Source organism: Carettochelys insculpta, chromosome 11 (assembly GCF_033958435.1).
Source record: "Carettochelys insculpta isolate YL-2023 chromosome 11, ASM3395843v1, whole genome shotgun sequence".
NCBI lineage: Eukaryota > Metazoa > Chordata > Testudines > Carettochelyidae > Carettochelys > Carettochelys insculpta.
Window position 1 is genome coordinate 29784507 of NC_134147.1, and position 19112 is coordinate 29803618.

General features: G+C 44.0%; 1 protein-coding gene across 3 annotated transcripts in view; it reads right to left on the reverse strand.

Annotated features, from left to right (window-relative positions):
* Positions 1–543: 543 nt before the first annotated feature.
* The window catches only part of GRIP2 (glutamate receptor interacting protein 2), a 457353-nt gene continuing 438784 nt past the window's right edge, over positions 544–19112 (reverse strand). For all 3 annotated transcript variants that reach the window (XM_075005063.1, XM_075005065.1, XM_075005064.1), the window contains exons 20-24: positions 17089–17242; positions 13291–13411; positions 8186–8425; positions 5784–5930; positions 544–2909 (exon numbers count right to left, since the gene is read on the reverse strand). In XM_075005063.1, coding sequence (XP_074861164.1) covers positions 2712–2909; positions 5784–5930; positions 8186–8425; positions 13291–13411; positions 17089–17242 — 860 coding nt within the window. In that variant the 3' untranslated portion in view covers positions 544–2711. The remainder of the gene's footprint in view (positions 2910–5783; positions 5931–8185; positions 8426–13290; positions 13412–17088; positions 17243–19112) is intronic.

The window sequence follows — 19112 nt, forward strand, 5'->3', positions numbered from 1 at the left end:
GAGATGGTGTACCAAATTAGACTAAAGATAGAGGGCTGCTTTAGGGGTAGTACCCCAGGGAGCACCACAGGTAACCCTTAGAGATGGGCTAGACCTGGAGTTGAAGCTTCTGGATGTTGAAAAATACTAAGTTCTGGGACTGAATGGTGCCCTTCTCTACAACCACTCAAGTGTCTCCAGTCAGAATAATAGCTACGTAATATCAGAGCCAACCTCAAAGCTTTTCAGTCAAACTTACAGCCAGATTGTCCCTGTCCCAAACACAGGTGTGTAGGGAAGGTTCAAGGCCAAGGGAAAATTCAGCCCTTAGATGGGGAAGGAGAAAGGATTGCTCTACCCCTGCATCACAGTAAGGTGAAATCTTCACAGAGAAGGGAGGAGAAGCAAAGGCCATGGCCTTACTCACCTCTAATTTGGCAAATGAGCTGGTCTACTCGGAATGTACAAACTTATTCACACATGAGCAGACCATCCAACCAGCCAGTATAATGTAGTGTTACACTCTCCAGTAGGAATGGACTCAGAAACAAAGTCAGATGCATTTCATTTGTTTTTATTTACTTTAAAAAAAATCAGTCATCGCAATCCCAATTAAATACAGAGATTTACAAATAGGTCCAAAACAGGACTAAAATATTCTTTGAAATGCTGTACCTTTAAATATTGTGCTTTCATAGATACATAAGAAAATTTAGCATATAAAAATACTTTACAAGGAATACACTCTAATATATGGATAAAAATACACATTTAAGTAACGCATTTCAGTTTAATATCATTCAAAATGCATAGGAAGGGATAACAAGGACCAAGTTTTTTTTTTTAAAGCCTTTAATAAAAGTCATCATTAAAAACCCATCAGAAGCCCGCACTGAGCTTCTGCCTTCCAGAATATTGCATATAAAACCACTTTCGGCTGTACTGTTTATGCTCTGCAGTATCAGTTATGGCACATTCTCTAGTTATGGCAGCAATGGTATGGGATATTGCATACTTGAGACGAAAATGGTTGCACCTACCAATAGCTGGATATGAAAGACAGTTGCAATTTGACTAGCATACGGACATGGGAATTAGTCCTGGCTCAGCCTTGATGGAACAAAGAACATTTCAAAACCACATGGCATACTGCAGACACACAAAAAATAAGTACTCACAAAGAGACAGAGGAGGCCACTCCCCTTAAGAGGAGATCTTTAAAGGATATCACCTCCCACTATAAAAAGCCAGGATCTCTCAATATCGATTAAAAAATAAACCATAATAAAGTGCAAGTACATGAAAACACGGAGCAGGCGATCACATTTGCCATGTGAAGAAACTGACATGAACCAGTGATTTTGTTTTTGGAGATGAGAAAGGAAGAGATCACACCCTAGGTTGCATTGCAATTAGTTTGCTGCAGGCAGATTTTTTAAACCAATTCAAATATCACACCCATATCTTCTACAAGGAGCTGAACTGGGCTGGATGCAGGGAGACACAGGGCGAGGAAGAGCTACCAAAAGAGGCAACGTGCTTACAAACCACAGAGAGGTCAACAATAGGCAAAGGAGGGCAGCTATGGCACACTACAGGGAAGTGTCCAAAAACCCCATCAGAGACATTTTAAAAAGTGTGTACACTTGTACTTAGGTGACCCAATCTGAGGCACACCTGGAAACACAACATCAATCTAGCAGAGGGTTTTTCGAGCCAGCAGTTGGCAGGAGACGAGGATTTATTTATTCAAAACAGTGGAAAAATAACCCCAAAGTTGGCCTGAGATGAATGTTGTTCAGCTGCTTACTTGGAGAAACAGCCCAGGTTTTCAAAGAGAGGAATCTCTGTGATAGTCTATGTGAACAAAAGGGCTAGTGATTCAGGACAGCCATTCAGTGGCTTTCCTGGACACTGTTCTACTAAGTGCTCTATAAAAATGTATGAAAAAAGACAACCAAAACGTGTCTCAGATTCAACCAGAGGGCAAAGCGCTTCCTTGTGTTTCTAAAAGGGTGGGCAAGGAGGGTGGTATTTCTGGCAAGAGACAGAGATGTTGATCGATCAAACGGACGTAGCTCCCAAAAGAAAGTGCATCTAGCCACTAGCAAGGGAGTTCTGAAAAAAGTTTTAAACAGGACTTAGTATGGCCCAGTGTGGGTAACCTTCTAGTGGAAAGGGGATTTTCAAATGTCAGATTTAGTCGTAACATTTTAAAGAGGCCTTAGGATGAAGTAGAGTTACCCTTCAAAGAAACAGCAACTTGTTTTATTCTTAATGCATGTGATTAATAAAGCAAAGAACAAAGAAAAAAAATAGCACCATGTTTGTTTAAAGGATGGCCAAGTCCTTTGGGATGAGGGGCAAGGAGATGATCCACTCCCCATGAACCCACACACAGTGAAAGCTCAGGCCTACAGGAGTTGAAGGATGACTGAAGAGTGCCCTGCCTAAGGTACATTAACCTGGATGGCGTTTTCTGCTATCAGCAGCCCATTTTACCATTTCCATGGACCAAAGTCCAAGCTGCTCATCTGGGTTAGCTTGCACCTTCCAAGCAATGCTTGGTGGTACATGAGTCACAGCAAATTGCAGACCCACCCTGTCATCATAAGTTACATTACACACAGCATTATAGTTACCAGTGCAAAAACAGAAAACCACAAAGGATACTCATCAGCTTGTCCACCATGGCAGGGCCCAATGGTAACTTCCTTTCAAATCCTCCATCCTCAGAGCGTCTGCATGCTCGTTTTAACCTCCACACCCAAGGACTGCAGGACTGACAACTCTCCACCAGCCTCCAGTTGAGCATTGGCAGCGAGCGCCAGGGGATTTCGGCTAATGACTAGGTCCAGTTTGTCTCCTGCCTCGGAAATCAGTGGAACAGCTAGACAGCAGTCAAAGTCTCTTGTTCGAATGCGATTTACCTGCCAGAGGGAGGTTGGAATGGGTAATGGGAAAGCGCAAAACCAACACATTTGCTAATAGAAAAACCCAAGAATACCACTAGAACTGAGACCTGGCACTGGAGCAGAATCCCTAGGAATAGAATCTGTCCCAAGGCCCTGAAACTCCTTCAGCCTGCTTGGGAGTCTACAGCACTTCAGGAATTGCAGCACCAGTCAGATCAATGCCCCATCTAGTTCAGCTATCAAGTCTCCTTACCAGGAAAACTATACAACACCAATAGAAAGGCAAAAACTCACTGAGCTTCCAGATTCTGTAGGGTTCAGATCTAGGGTTTTTTTTCAGGCTGATCTCAAATCCGATCTCATCAGATCTTGAATCTGGGATCAAAACAAAATCCTGGCCAGCTTTTACATGCTTCCTTGCTCCCTATCATCATCTTACTGCTCCAAAAATCATAACAGATACACCACCTATAGACAGCAGTAGGTGTCAATTTTCATTGTAACCCAGTTGAAGCCTAGTCCTTATTCACAGAGATTCTGAGCACCCACTTACTTTAACTGAAGATAAAGGTACTCAGCACCTCTAAATCAGAGGAAAACAAAATCACACTTCTGATCTTTTCTGAGTTTGAGCCAGCAGCTGTAGGGTCAGATGATCATCTTTCCATATGTGTGTGTTTGTGTGGTTTATGGTCAGCCTCTCAGATTATATTACATACATTCTCAATTAATGAAAATATGTATGCACTGTTGAGACTTCTAGAAATAAGCTCTGTTCTTCCAGCAGTTCGCAGAGCACAGCTGGTGGGCTGTGAAGGGTTTTAAAGCATTCTGTAACAACTGCCAGGCCTCTCTGCAGGACTCAGAAGAAAGAGCCAGCTTTTCCAGCTGTCTTCAATGGCAGTTCAAACACATTCCATGGTTAGATCACCTGCAACAAACTACTTAGGGGAAAACCTCCCCCTCTGGTGATTAATAGAGAAGCTTGATGCAAGGATGTCCCAGTGAAGAACAGAATTTTCCTTCCACCTCAGCCATCCACCTGCCAGAGCTGAAGTGCATCTGGACCAAAACTGGGCATTCTATAAATGGCAATGAATGGTGGCTCCATGTAGCTACCAGCTACAGGCTCCTCTGGGCTTGTTACGTGCCCATGAAGATGAGCTCAACAACATAGGATGAGCTCCACAATTGCCATTTGGAACAACCTGGTTCCAAAGGGAACAGGCCCCTTCATAACTATGGAGAAAGGAGTGGCAATGTCTGAGAAGTGATCTAGGAAGACCTCTAGACTCTGTATCATCTCCATGTTCGAGTATCTTCATTGCCCCTTCTCTGTGTTTTTTCCCTTGAATTCAATTATAGCAATATTTCTACAAAGTCCTCATTCAGCATAACATTCAATGCCAGTACAATAGTCGTAACAGAAGACAACTTTGTCTACTTGTATGTCTACGACAGACTGAGAGACGCTGAAGTTAGGGCTTCTCAAAGTCTCTGCTCCCTTTAAGATTTCGCACACATACAGAACACGTGTCATTCACACGGACAGCAACACATCCCGCATTCACCTGAAACACAGCTCCAGAGCCTAATTAGCTTCCTGTACATTTGTGCACCAATCTTTTATTTGTGGCTCAGAAGGAACAGCTGTATAGTAGCCAACTAGCTATAGACCATATCAAGTACAAATAATGCTCCCAAAGGTGCTGCCAGTTTTTCAGTTACCTGATGTAACTAATATATTTAAGTTAATTTGGGCACTGACCCCTCTCTCCTCACTTAAAATTAGTAAAAATAAAACATCCTTACAAGAGTTTCAAGACTTCTAACCTAGCTACAAACCTGCACTGTGAGGAGGCAATGCCTTCTCTACCTGACTGTGCTCTTCCTACTGTTACCAGCATTAAGCTCGCTGCCTGAGCGCTAACACATTTAAGTCTCTAAGAAGTATCTAAAACCCATTCCCCCCTCCACACCTCCTGGTTACTCTCTCCTTGGTGATCAAATATATGATCGATCTAGATGGATTTTTGCAGACAGAGAAAGGTGTGGGAGGGGAAGCTCTGTGCTCCCGGCAGGGGCGGGACCTCAGCCAGAAGGGGCGGAAGGTGGAAGGCCAGCTCTCAGTGCTTCCTGTGGTGTAACACACCTTCCTCCCCACCTGAGGCAGGCCTGAGAGCTTCCCAGAGAGCTCTGGGAGCGATATAAAGGGTCTGGGTCTCCAGCCCACAGCAGCAGAAGCCAGGAACCCTGAGCCCTTTCAACAGGCCCCGGGGCAGTTGCCCCCATTACCTCCCCGCTCCTCAGCAGGCCTAACTTCACATTGTATTCAGTTTTTACAGCAAATATTCAGTGGATCAGGAGTCACAGAGAGAAGAGAGCCTAGGAACAACACTTCACTTGAAGAATATGTTTCCCAGAATTCTCTATGCCTACGTGAAATGGGTATGTTCTGAACTTCATGCACACCACTTAAATCTACTTGGCGCTGCATCTACCGTCTTACTTTGACTGATGTTTGAAACTCTGGTTTGCCTGAAATATCCCCCTGATGCATGAGGGTGAGGAAAGGACAAACGAGACTATCCACCTCACACTAGAGAGAAATCTAGCCTGTTCCGATTGGCTCAGGGTGCCAAGTTCTCCAAAATAACGTGTGTTCTGATCTGCAGCTTAAGTCCATCTCTGCGGCACAGTAATTTCTCCATGTAAAACTCTTGCTGGCTCCAGGAGCACCGTAATGCTGAGGGCTGAGCATCTAGCTGCCTGCCTACTAGCTTCTATATGGTGGATGTCACTTAAATGGACTCTTGCTCACTTGTCTCCTCCTCTCAGTCACTCACTCTCTGGCTGGCTGTCTCCACAGCTGTACTTTGCATTCATTACCTGAAGGACTCTGTCATAAGGTTTGAGGCCACACTGATCAGCCGGCCCATTGGGACGGATCATATTTACATAGACACCCTTCTCCAGCAGGCCATCAGAGAGGCTGAATCCAAAGTCTTCACTCTCTGGGTCCTTGTGGAGTGTCACCTGCACAGAAAGGCATTAGACAGGAAATGTTAATCCAGTACAAGCAGGGTTCCCTCTCATTTTTTCCATCCAGCTGTGGAATCAATTTTTTAAGTGCAGCAAGGCATATGCAGCTGTGCACCACCAGTAGACACACAGACTGCTGGCTGTGGGTGAGCTGCTAATCAGCTGGACAGCACCTGCCTCAGCTGCCCAAGCGCTCGGCTCACAGGAAGCACTGAGTAGGAGTGATAGATACATGAGAAATGCATGGCAGGAACTCCTCAGGTAATGAGGGTGATCCTACTTTGGGTCTCCTGATGGGCTTTTGCTGGGACTGGGTGGTCAACATTGCTTGCCTGTTAGTATTGGGAAGAGATTAAATTAAACTCATGCACACTCTGCCAGCTGTTTATGCAGGTCAAAAGTCCAGATCTTTTGGAAATTGGCATGTAAATCACAAACAAATCTGCATTTTGAAACATGGAGATATATGTATCTCAGAGCTCGAAGGGACCTTTAGAAGTTATCGAGCCCAGTTCCCTGCACTCACAGCAGCACCTATCACCCTCTCTCACAGGTGGTTTTTTAAAATCTTACCTGCCCCAGAACCTTGGAAGGCCCCCTCAAGGATTGGTCTCACAACCCTGTGTTTACAAGGCCAGTGCTCTAACCACTGAGCTACCCCTCCCTTGCTTGGGGGGAGAATAAGTAGAGTAGTTTAAGTAGAGTCACAAATAGCCAGTTTTTGGATAACATACAGCTTCTGTAGTAAGTCAGAGAGAGGTGGACAGCGCTCATCAAATAATGGAATTTATAATCAGTGAGGCATTGCCCTACTATGGGCAGCTTGTGTATCCACCAGGCTTTCTCACGGTGTTGGAAATATGATTTAAATTAATTGAGAAGCATAAGCGTTTCCAAGCAAACTGCTGCATTACGAGAGCTCTCACAGACTTTTAACTTTGGTGGCTTATTCAATGAGTTTTAACACCGTTAATAAAATGCAGTAAACTTATGCAACCAGGCCCCCCTCAGTATTTGGTTGGTGTTTCCAACTTTTGATGCTTAATTGGGGGTCTGATGAAGCTGCAAACTAGTACTGCTCTTAGCTTTACCCTCCTACCACCTCAACCTGCTCTGCTCCTTCCTGGATGCGCCAATCTGAGGAACTGCCAGACTGTGGTGTCATCGGCACCAATAGCCAATCATTGAGTCAGCAAAGCCAGATTCCTGACAGTGCGGCCTAGGACAGAAGTTCAGCCAAGTGCTGCTGAGTCCTTCCAGCTTCTCAAAGACCAGAGCCCCTGCCCCATCAGCGATTCAGACAACTGACCCTGAGCCAGCCGCCTGGGGTCAGATCAGAGAAGAGCTGCTGTAGCATGTGGAATTTACTTTAATCCTTTCCCCCCTCCATTCCAGCAGCAGAAATAGCAGGGAGCGCTCCCACCTCACCCTGAAAGCATTATTTCTGCCTGACAGGAGACACACCAAGGCAATTCTTTTCAGCGCCCCCCCACAGTGAAGCCGTGACCCTCAGCCAGTCAGTCAGAGTCACCTCAGCCAGAAGCAAAGCCCAGCACACTTGGCTATTTTGGTAACACAGTTGGGAATTGTGGGGTTGAGGGTACAGAAATGCAGAAGGTGGAAGCAATGTGTTATTCCCAGCACCACTGGCATTAACTATCTGTGATGAATACCATTATTTTCTCCCTTTACCCCCAGGACCGTGGCACGCAGTAGTTATGTGCTAGCTCTGTGTTAGATTTGGACCTAGCCTACACCTCAAACAGAGAGGAGTGCAAGCCACAAAGTTTGCATTAGAATGCTCCTAAAGTTCGGGGGTCACAGTAGAGGTGTTGGGTCAATATGCCTGAATCCAAATCTATGTGGAAACCAAAGCCTCTGCTGCTGTGTTCTAGTGGGAGCCCAGCTTCCCATTAATTAGTCTGGCACTCAGGGAACATTTACCAAAGAGATACAGGACGTGCTAATTTAAACTGACATTTGAAATGTTTTGTTTGACCCACATGGAATATCCACCATTATGTGTGTGTGAGTTTAAAACTAACCAATTTTTCTTTTCATTTTGGTGGCTGACATGGGAAAAATATAAATAAAATATTGGCTCTGTTGTAGATGTGGATAAAGGGTACGTTCCCTATCAGTCTCTCATTGCAGATGTTTCTTCACAGTCCCCGCTGTAACTCCGGTAACATTACTTGTAACCAAGGTATCCTCAGACTAACAGTAATGTGAACTTTCTAAACACAGACCTTGTGCAACTCAAGAGGGGTTGGAGACATGATTTCCTGTACTTCCTCCTTAATTTTCTTCAGCTCCAGATTTTTCTCATTCTTCTTGGTGGGAGCGAGACTGTTGTCACTCTGCCCTTTGTCACAGCAGTTAGAGGTTCCTTTCCTCAGCGGGCTCAGTCCAGACTCGCTAACAGAGTCCACGAGCAGTTTGCTCCCATCCAGGCCCAGACTGTGGACACTCCCTGTCATGATGGACGCCTGTGGATAAGGTGCTAAGTTAGTTCAACTGGGCGAAACAAAAGTGTAAGTGGTAAGAGACGGATGGACCCTAGAGCAAGAAAAGCAACAGAGAGAAGCAAATGGCAAGCAATGTTCAGCACCAACCAGAGCAGATGTAATTCTGTAATAGGAACCAGTTACAGAAGGGGCAGGCATCCCTGCACATGCTCAGTGTTTCCTGTCAGAAATCTTTGGCCATTTTTTTCCTCGACGGAAAAATGGAGGGAAACATTCTTGATAAAAAAACACCTGTACACAGACAGACAGACAGACGCACATAGAACGAATTCTAAGATTAGTGCAGAGCTAGCTGAAATTCTCTTGACAAAATCGTCAGCTTCAGTAGTCTCTAGAAAGAATTCAAGGTTACCGTTTTATACATTTACAACATCAGACGGAGGAACAAGCTTATAGTCAAAGCTATAACCCTATAGTCAAAAGATAAAGGTGGAATCAAAATCCTTTATCATGTCAGTACATCAAAACCAACAAGTTATGCTGTCAGCTACAGGTTGTTTAGAGTGGGGTTGGGCTTTCAAGACAAAAAGAAGGTTCCATCAGACCTCCTGGTCCTGGAGAAGGGATCTTTTTGCTTCTGAAACTGGTTTTCCTCTTAAATAGAAGGTTTTGCGACACAGAAACTCAATGTTATTCTATGGGTGTCCTGGAACTGACAGTACAGGGTCTGAAACACTGTCTATGAGCTACAATGGTGTTAGTAAATCAAACAGTTCAGTGAGGCAGTATCAGGTGAATGCTATTGGCATATACAGTAAACTCTTTCATATCCAGCAGCCATGGGACTGGGAGGTTGCAGGATATTCAAATATTCTGGATAATAGAGAGGTATACCTAGCAATGCATAGCACTAAAGAAAAACAAGATTAGATATTAAAAACAACAAAATGCATGCAGAGTTATATATTTACCAACAATAGCATTATACAGTGTAAACTTACATTGGATTTGCTGAATTTATTTGTATTTACTCTCATTATACTGTACTTATGGAAAATGTAACTAAAATTTGCTTATGGTTAAAAGACCCGTTATTTGAGAGTTCTGGAAAACAGAATGCCGAATATGAAAGAGTTTACTGTACATCATTGGGAAAGAGGACAAATTGGAGAAAGACCAGGTGAGAGCAACAAAAATTATTATGGGTCTACAAAACATTGCCTAAAAGAGAAGACTGAAAACCCTGGGTTTGTTTAGCCTGGAGACCAGAAAACTGATGGGGGAACATGATAACAGTTTCCAAGTCCATAAAAGGTTGTTGTAAAGAGAAAGGGGATAAATTATTCTCCTTAACCACAGGACAAGTAGTAATGAGCTTAAAATGCAGCAAGACAGATTTAAATTATACATTAGCGGGGAAAAAATGCCTGACTGCAAGACTAGTTAAGCACAGGAACAAATTGTCTAGGAAGGTTGTGGAATCTCCACCACTGGAAGTTTAAAAGAAGAGGTTAGACAAACAGCTGGTAGGGATGGTTTACTTCTGCTTCAGTACAGGGGATTGGACTAGATGACCTGTTGAGATCACTTTCAGTCCTACGTTTCTATGATCATGGGGCAAATTATGGCTTCTCTACTATGGAAGCACATGGGAAAGCCCTTCCTCTCCAACATCCCTAAGCAGAAAGCGCTCAGAATGCTTCACCAGTACTCTTTGAATGTAAAGAAGTGAGAGCCACTAACATTGCAAACAGGGCTAAATACTCTAGAGATGGTGTGGCTAACTACCCCAAAGAGATGTGATGAAGGACCCTGGAAAGCAGCAGGAGACAGACCGGGAGAGAACAGGCTCCATGTGTTTTAGAGTTATGCTTCCCCCCATTAAGTGTGCCTGCCTACTCAGGTGTAAAGCCTTCAGCCAGCTGCATTCTGCTTTCACACCATCTCCCTTGAACACAGTTCTGGGAATGTACAGTTTTAAGAAGGACGAGGAGGTAGTTTCTCAGCGTACCACCATCCAGCTAGTTTCCTGGCCTGCTCTGTTCTTAGGAGCCAGTAGGGAACCAAAATATGCCAGACTCTGGATCTTAGAGAATTCTGGTAGGTTTTGCTACCATTACCTGCCTCCAGAGCTGCAGAATGTTGCATGTGCAAAGGCTAAGCAAGACAGACAAGACAATATCTTCAGTTCCATAGCAGGATTTCATTGGCTGCACTGGAATGGTTTGTACAATGGGGGTGCTGAGACCCACTGAACTGAACTGTAAACCCTGGCTTTCATGGAAACAACTTCCAACGAGGGGGAGCGTCAGATTCCCCAGCACCTCCAGTTCCAGCACCTATGGATTTTATACGTCAAGAGACAGCAGCCTCCATTTAGGAAAACTGATCAAGCCTTTTTGAAAAAAAGTTAGTATGAAATCAGGTAGCATGTAGGACCAGTCACTTTTCATAGCCTCCTTAGAAAGGCTCCGGTCAGTAGAAAAGTCTCTATTTGGCAATGTTTTTCAACCAAGGGATTCTACTGAGCAACGTTAAGAAATGAGTCAAGAAATCAGTGTGTGGAACGTTGGCTGGCTCCAGGTCACACACACTATTTTAATTAGTAATGCAGTTTTTAATTCCAAGGTTCAGGCTTCAAAGTTCACTTAAATGTCAATAGGCGCGCGCACGCACGCACACCCCCGCCCCCACCAAAAAAAAATGAGCAGCAGGGAGCAGACAGCAAAGCTCAGGAGTTCTAACTATGGCAAGTCAATGACCAGTTACTGGGGTGCACAGAGAAAAAGCCATTTGATTAAGTATCTAAACAAATCCTTCCCCCCAGTGGTGGATGGTATTTGCCTGTGCTGGTGTCAGAGAGCTAGAGATGACAGTCTGCTTTGGCTTGGAGCAAAGAAGACCAACCAAGTAGAATCTTGTGGCTGTCTATAATAGCCTCATTTTGCTTAAGAGAATGTTGAATGGAAACCATTTGCTTTTTAACTTTCTTGCAGCTGGAAAACTAATATACCCTAACTTCACTGTAGAAAATGGGAATGATTCCATGGACTTTAGTCTTAAGTTCAGAGAGTCACTTTATGAAGTGCTCTAAGTAGGGAGCAGTGCATTGTTGGACTGCCCCTAGAGTAACCTGGGATGCAATGTCACAATGTTCTTCCTGGTCTCCCCACTGCTCCAGACCTATACTCAATGCAGCACACATCGCCTTGTGTGCCAATGCAGTTTCTGAATTGGAGGAGAAGCAAAAAGGCTAGCAAAGTGGAGCCAAGGATCCATGTACTCCTCACCCTCCTGCACAGGCTATGTGCACACAACTGAGGAAATAGCAGGTGCTTCCATTCCTGTGCTGCAAAACGTGGCTCACCTTACACCCCACACTCCTTTGCATCACTGAACAAGCCAGGCTACAATCTAGTGTTCTGTAATTATGGACTTCTAGATTAGAAGGTGGATATTCAGCCAGTCCTGCTAGTGCCAGACTCTTTCTTACAGGACTTTCTAGTGATTTTTAAAGTGGGTTCCAAAGAGGGCTTTCCTTTTCTACTTTGCCCACAAGGTTTTAAATTCCAGCCTGCCCATTCCACAGCCAAAGACAATAACAGGATTTCCAGTGTGATGTGGACAAAGATGAGCGAGTAGCTCCTGAAAAAAAGGAAACAATGTCCACAAGAAGCTGCCACTGTCTTATAAAATTTTGGGGAAGGAGGGGGACTGAAAGCCCACCATTTTATCCATCTTATTGAAGCAGCAGTATGTGTAGAAACATCTGAATGCACAATATACGCTGAATTCTAGCCCCCGTCCTATGATGCCCTGAACTGGGCTGCTGACTCTGTTGCCCCTGGTCCTGACTGGCCCTCCTGCCCTTAGGCTCCCGGGTTCTCTGGTCCAGGAGCATCCATGGTCTGGCCAGACTATGGATGTTGCTGGATCAGAGAGTGCTGATTTTCAGAGGTGCAACCTGTATTGTTTGGTCAGTTACAAAGCTGGTCAAAACAAGAAATGTTATTTGTGAACACTTTGAGAGCTGATGGGGAAAAAAGGGTATCTAAAATAACTGGGGTTTGTGGACCCATTTTGGCCAATCTGCAGAGCTTCTCAATCAGGCTTCAACTGCACATTTGCCATTTGATAGGAAGATTAAGACTTTTTATGACTACAGGTTGGACCTCCCTGACTAGCACCACTGGGGCTGGTCATTTGCTAGAACAGAGTAGGTGCCTTGCCACTCCCAAGGCCACTGCTGGTAGACTGTTCCCCAGCAAACACTCTGCCTTGGCTGCCCCACCCTGCAACTCTTCCCGGGAAGCATGCACACCTGCTACCAACTTCTTGGGCAGCTGGGCTGTGGCTCCTGCCATGGGGCTCCATCCTCAGCTGCTGCTGGGTAACTCTGTTCCCAGCCTCACTAGCCCTGGGGATTGCTGTGAGGCATCATCCCCGGTCCTGTGATGCTCCTAGCTGGGCTGCTGATCCTATTGCCCCTGGTCCTGATCGGCCCTCCTGCCATAGTCTCCCAAGCTCTCTGGTGCAGGACCATGGATGTTGCTGGACCAGAGACTGCTGGTTTTCAGAGGTTCAACCTGTGTTGCTGGGTCAGTTACAAAGCTGAACAAAGCAAGAAAAGTTATTTGTGAACACTTTGGAGTTTGGGCCCTGGGAATACTTGTACTTTCAGATCAGCTGTAGTCATCTGTCAATAGTCTGTTCTGTTTTTTTCCCATCAACTCTCAAATTAAACTGGGATACAATTCCTTAAACTGGGATACAATTCCCCCCCCTCCCCCACAGAGATATTGGCGACATTTAACAGACAAGGGGAATGAATCACTTACTACAAGTGGTGAGAACGGACTGGTTAGAACAATTCCAAGTTGATTTACCTCGATCTCCCTCAAAAGTTCAGACTGGCCACATGTTTCCAAGTCCTCCAAAGCTTCTCCAAAAACACGCCAAAAACTATCCTCATGAGCAGTCTCAAGGCCGTTTTGGCGGTTGGGATATCTGTTGTAACGTAGGAACCAAAAATTGTCAGCACTCTTCTGCAGCGGGATGAAAGCCCCAAGGCTAGAGCAAGTGGCTCACCAGTAAACGGAGAGACTTGAAGAGTCTTCATATACAAAAGCAAACAATATGAACTTTTCAGGCAAGAGAGTCCAAATACAAAACCTCCATGCACTTACTAACAGGGCAAAAGTCCTTCAAAGGAAGAATTAAGTTGGTGTAGCAATGTCAAGTTTAAAAGGGTAAATAAAAAGTGCCTGTAGGAAGACTGTAGGTGTAGAAATACGTTTTGGTGAAACAGAGAAGTGAAAGGAAAAAAGGATGCATTATGGGTAAACCAGGAGCCTCAGAGACTGTTAGTACAAAGGCAGATGGGACAGAGTTCAGATCTGAGACATAGAACACCTGAGAAGAGAGAAAAACACAGAGGGTAACAGACGTGATGAGAAAATGGTAAATACATTAGGTCTCTGTGAGAGTAAATAATGTAGAGAGATGTACATAAAATGATTTGCCCTAACCTAGACAAGTAAACAACACTGCATTTAGCAAGACAAGGAACTTTAGAGTACAATGTATATGATCCAATGTGCTTTCATTTAAGATATATTTATTATGTATTTATCATATTCACAGTAGTGAGGAGAACTGAGCAATGCAGTCAAATTTCTCTTTTTTTTTTTTTTGTCTATGAAGTTGCTGCACTTACATCATTTCTAAGTGTTTAAAAGTTTTCACTTGATGTACCAGTATTCCCTGTTACATGTGTAGGATACCTCTCAAAAGTGGGAGAAATATTTGCAGTGCACTACTGGGCAGATACTGATTTCCCCATCACTGCAGTGTCGATGGGTATGTCTACACAGAAGCCTTGTTTTGAAATAAGCTATTCCAGGAGAGCTTATTTCAAAATAACACTGCTACACACAAAATGCATTTTGAAATAGCACTCAGCTATTTTGAAATAAAGCATCTACATGCAACTGAGCCCATTTGGAAATACAGCCCGTGGATGCACTATGGCTTATTTCAAAATACGCTGTTCCCCATCTTCACAGCCCCCTATTTCTAATGAAGCCGACCGCTATTTTGAAATCATTTCGAAACAGTGGTTGCATTGTGTAAATGCTGGGATGGTTATTTTGAAATAACAGATGACCTACCCAATCTCTTTACTAGAAAGGGACTCCACAGTGACATGGGAGTATTTTGATTGCTGAAGCAAATGAAAATGAATGCACTCAAGTGGTTTGAGAGCTTTGTGGCAAGGGCATTATTAGTATCACTGTGTGGAATATGGAACTGCTTGCACTATGCCAGACATTGTGTAAAACAAGCCTCGAGACAAGGAACTCTCAATTTAATATTTCAAGGTTTCCAAGGAAGTCCTCTCTATAAGCTGCAATTCATTATAAACCCAGCAGAGTCACACAGTTCTCATGTACCTACCCTCAGCATTGCTATCTTCCATCAATAACATTAGCAGCATGCATTAAGAGTCTCTCTCTGTCACATCCAGTGATAATTCACATAGCTTAATTTGAGCTATTATCTTCTCAAATAGGAGAAGAATCTCAGTCAATGCAATGATCAAATATTCTGTTATTTGAACATCAGTGAAAAAGCAATTGATTTTTTTTCATTCAGTGAAAACTCCCCCTGTAAAAAGCCCCACTTCCAGATCCAGACTAATTTAGGCCCAGATCCTGCATCAAATACATGTTTAACTTTATGCAGCACATGTGGCACCATTCGTGTCAATGGGATTATTTACACTGTGTGAGTTTAAGCACAAGTCAGTATTTGCAGGATCAGAACCTTAGCTTATTCAGTTACAGACACCAAAAATTACCCGGTGACAGATTTTATAAAAACAAATGATCCCCTGACACCCAATCCCTTTAGACTAAGGCTGAAAGCGGCTGTTATAATGCCTAGGACTCAAACTTCACATCCCTCCCTTTACTCATTCACTTTCTTTGATGTAAAGATTCCAGTGAGACAGATGCCTCACAGTTTGAACTAGTAAGTTAAATATATCATTATAAAAATGCATCCAGGAGTGTAGACTGAGGATCTCACATCACTGGTAATCAATGCTTTTTCTGAGTTGGCAATAGCTTGAGTTAGATAGGTTGTTCCTGCCCTAAGAGGACAAAACAGTAGAACTGTCCACCAGACTTTTGAGTGTTGGTTTTCCAGAGCTCTATGTCAGAATGCATTTGGCTACATGAGCCATTAGAAAAGACTCAAACAGGTTAGCTTCAGCTGTCAAGCAGCCACCCTACAGAAACCCTGACAGGCTCTGTGAGGCAAGCTGTATTGAAGGACCGAAATACACACTAAACATCAGCTGCCAACAGCTTCTGTGCCAGCTTTACAACTTTTAAATGGGGAGGAGTATCCATGAGATGGTAGAACTTTTTATTTTGTTTTGACAAACAAAAATAAAAAACATGCAACACAAACAATTATGAGGCATCCAGAGAATGTTAAGGGCAGGATTAGCCAACAAAGTAGGAACTCTTTTTATTACACATAATTCAGTGAGGAGTGAACCCCCCTCTCCTCTCCTTCAGGAAGACCAAGTAAAGTGGGGAACAAAGAGGGGTGAATCTCAACAGCAGAAGATCCATGGGCAAGTGAAAAACAGTCTCCTTCCCTGGCACCTCCACAGTGTTATTTACAGGCATTTCAGCAGAACCTGCAGCAGCCTGAGCTAACAGCTTGATTCTGCTCCTCTTACTCACCTAGGCTTCTTCAGCTGGACTCACTGGTGGAAGAAGGTACAATTCAAGGTGAGTCAGAGGGGGAACAATGGGTCATGGCTTTAGGGGACAGAATAATTTGGTAACACTCTCATTGACAAGGACAGTTAAATCAGCAGAAAGGTCTGCCTCTGACAGGTAAGCTACTTCTCTAGGCAACCATGAATATAACCGCAAGAGGTTCGTGAACCAATTTTGCCATAACTACTGAAGTCCAGCCTGCTTTAGGAAGGGATATTCTGCTGGTCCTTGAAGACACTTCCACTGTATAATGTCCCTGAGAACTTGCCACATGATGAGAAGTGACTTGTCAATGCCAGTCTGAGGTGGAGAGTTCATGGTACATGATCTTTATCAAAGGCTGCTGGTTAAGTTAGCAATGTACTACAAGACTAATTTTAAAACATTACTTAACTGAAATTTGAAATTTTGGTAGCAAACTGCAGTATTGCATGCACCTGAGGTTTCTCACTCATACCCTGACCCTAACACATACTGTCCCTTTGTCCCCCAGCCCCCAACCCCAACACTAACAGCTCATAGCAGAAACTGAACGTGAGGCAATTTGTCAAGGATGGTTGACTATTGTAGATTATCCCTATGGTACACATGACAAGACATGTCCCCAACACCCTGCACAATGTGTGTTAAATATTGTAGCTCACAACTGAATTCTCAGCAGTGACATTGCATCTGGAGAGCTTAAATGAACTGGCAATTACTAGATTGTATTTGGGAGGAGATTAATAGACACTATCCTGTCCATTCTCCATCCCTGACTTAACCTCTGCACCACACACATGCATGCACAAACACACCCTATCAGTTGCAAATACGACTGACAAAACAATCAGTATGCACATACATACCCACCCAGCCTCCTCCCTGCTTCTTGCAGACCCTACATACCTGGTGGGTTTGTCCCAGTCATCTTCAGGGAAGCTCCCATCCATATAGGGATAGTGCTTCCTGGGATCCCCAGGAGGGGTGCTGTTCTTCTGCCTGCTAGGTCTCCATTCATGTGGATGTAAGGCAATGCCAACTGCCTGAGGTATGTATGTACCTAGGGAAGGTGGAGAGAGAGAGGGAGAGAGAAAAAATACCACCTGGTTAGTCAGTCATAGTGAAACCTTAGGTCTTGAGGAATGGTGGTCTTGCGCTGAAGACACTGGCTTTGTTCTTTAAAAAACTGAATTCCATTCTAGACTCTATCACAGACTTCCTGCATGATTTTGGGAAAGTCACTTAACCTCTCAGTGCTTGGCGTCCCCTTTCTGTAAAATGGGCAATGCCTCTTTGCTCTCATTCTGATCTATCCATCTATACTGAACACCCTTGGAGGGCAGTGACCATCTTTTACTAGGTGTCTTCTTGACTGGGGCCTCTACACGTTACTGTAATACAAACAGACAGATTAAAATAAACCTGACAAAATATTTCTTGCTCCTCTGTTGTTTCCATCTTCCCTACCTCAGCACACAGGAGTAACTGTGATCATTGGTAACAGGAAAGAAGATATCAATATTGTGATATCACTGTTCAGAGCTAAATTACCTTGAAATATTGAGGTAGCTCCCAAACCCTGGTCCCTCACATAACTACACAATGCATTGCCACCGGCTCAGAACTTTTAATAAGCACCCACTTGCTGGGCAATGCACATGCAGATGGCAGTGTGCACTGGACTTCTGCCAGGTAACATTTATACATGGCAGAGCTCATTCCTAAAGGCAGTGAATTTGAATCTTGAAGATTTCCAAAGCTTCTTAAAGGGGTTTAGATAAAATTCCCACTACTTTTAAGGAATTTGGATGCCCAGGTCCCATTTGACAGCTCTGAAAATTCCACTGTGGATTAACTGTTCCAGAGTCCTACTGAACACTATCACAGTTCCCTTTAGTGTCCCAGCAAGGACACCAACTCTCAGGCTTCCCTCTCCCCAGCTGTTGCCTCCCTTGGGTGCAGAGACACACCCCTCTCTCCTCTAAACAGGGAATTTCCCAGCATCAAGACATTACCCAAAGACTCCTGCTTACTTTCTCGTCAGAGACGGTGAACAGGTGTAACAGCTATAGTTATAAAGGCAGCACAGAGCACTTCCTATACAAGCCTACTTTGTTCTTAAGGTAAAAAGCAATAGAGAAAACACAATTAAAAACAACAACAACACAAGAACCTACACACTTCCTAATAAGTTTGCCACAGGAAACCCCAACCTTAACGTGGAGTTTTGGGAGGATCAATCCTTCAAACCCCCATCTAAGAGGGATTGTTTTGTTATTGTCAATTCATCATTGCGCCAGCTCAGTACAAGCACCCAGACCTTCCAATCCCACTCTCCAGGGGGCAGCTTCAAAAGACCAATAAAAGAGGAAGTTTATTAGCATTTTCCTTCTCTGGTAGAGAAGGTACCTGCGTACGTGCAAATGCCACAATGACCCATACAAAATTGCAGTTTTAGTATAATATACCATATCAACCCACATTCAATAAAGTTTACCGTGATTCCATAAGATTTGTTCAGGCTAGTAAGATATTGCTCCAGGCACAGTGGAGAGAAAGCCGTAAGAAGCAAGAGCACACAAGTTTGGAAAGAGCATTCAAATGTCCCCCCCGCATATCTGAAACTCCCCCATGGTGAGCGGAACATGCTCCTTTCAAGGAACACAGCCTTGCTGGTGGAATCCGCTGGTTGGTACTATCAGAGTTGCAATTTTGCTGCAGAAAATGTGGATTCTTGTCACAGAAGTGGAAGAGACCTTCAGAGGTTATTGAGTCTAGTCCCTCGCCCTCACATCAGGGCCTATCACCATCCCCCAGCAGATTTCTTTTAAATCTATTTGCCCCACATCCCTAACTGGTCCCCTAAGGGATTGAGCTCACAACCCTGCACTTCACAGCCCACTGAGCTATCTGCCTACAATTTAACATTA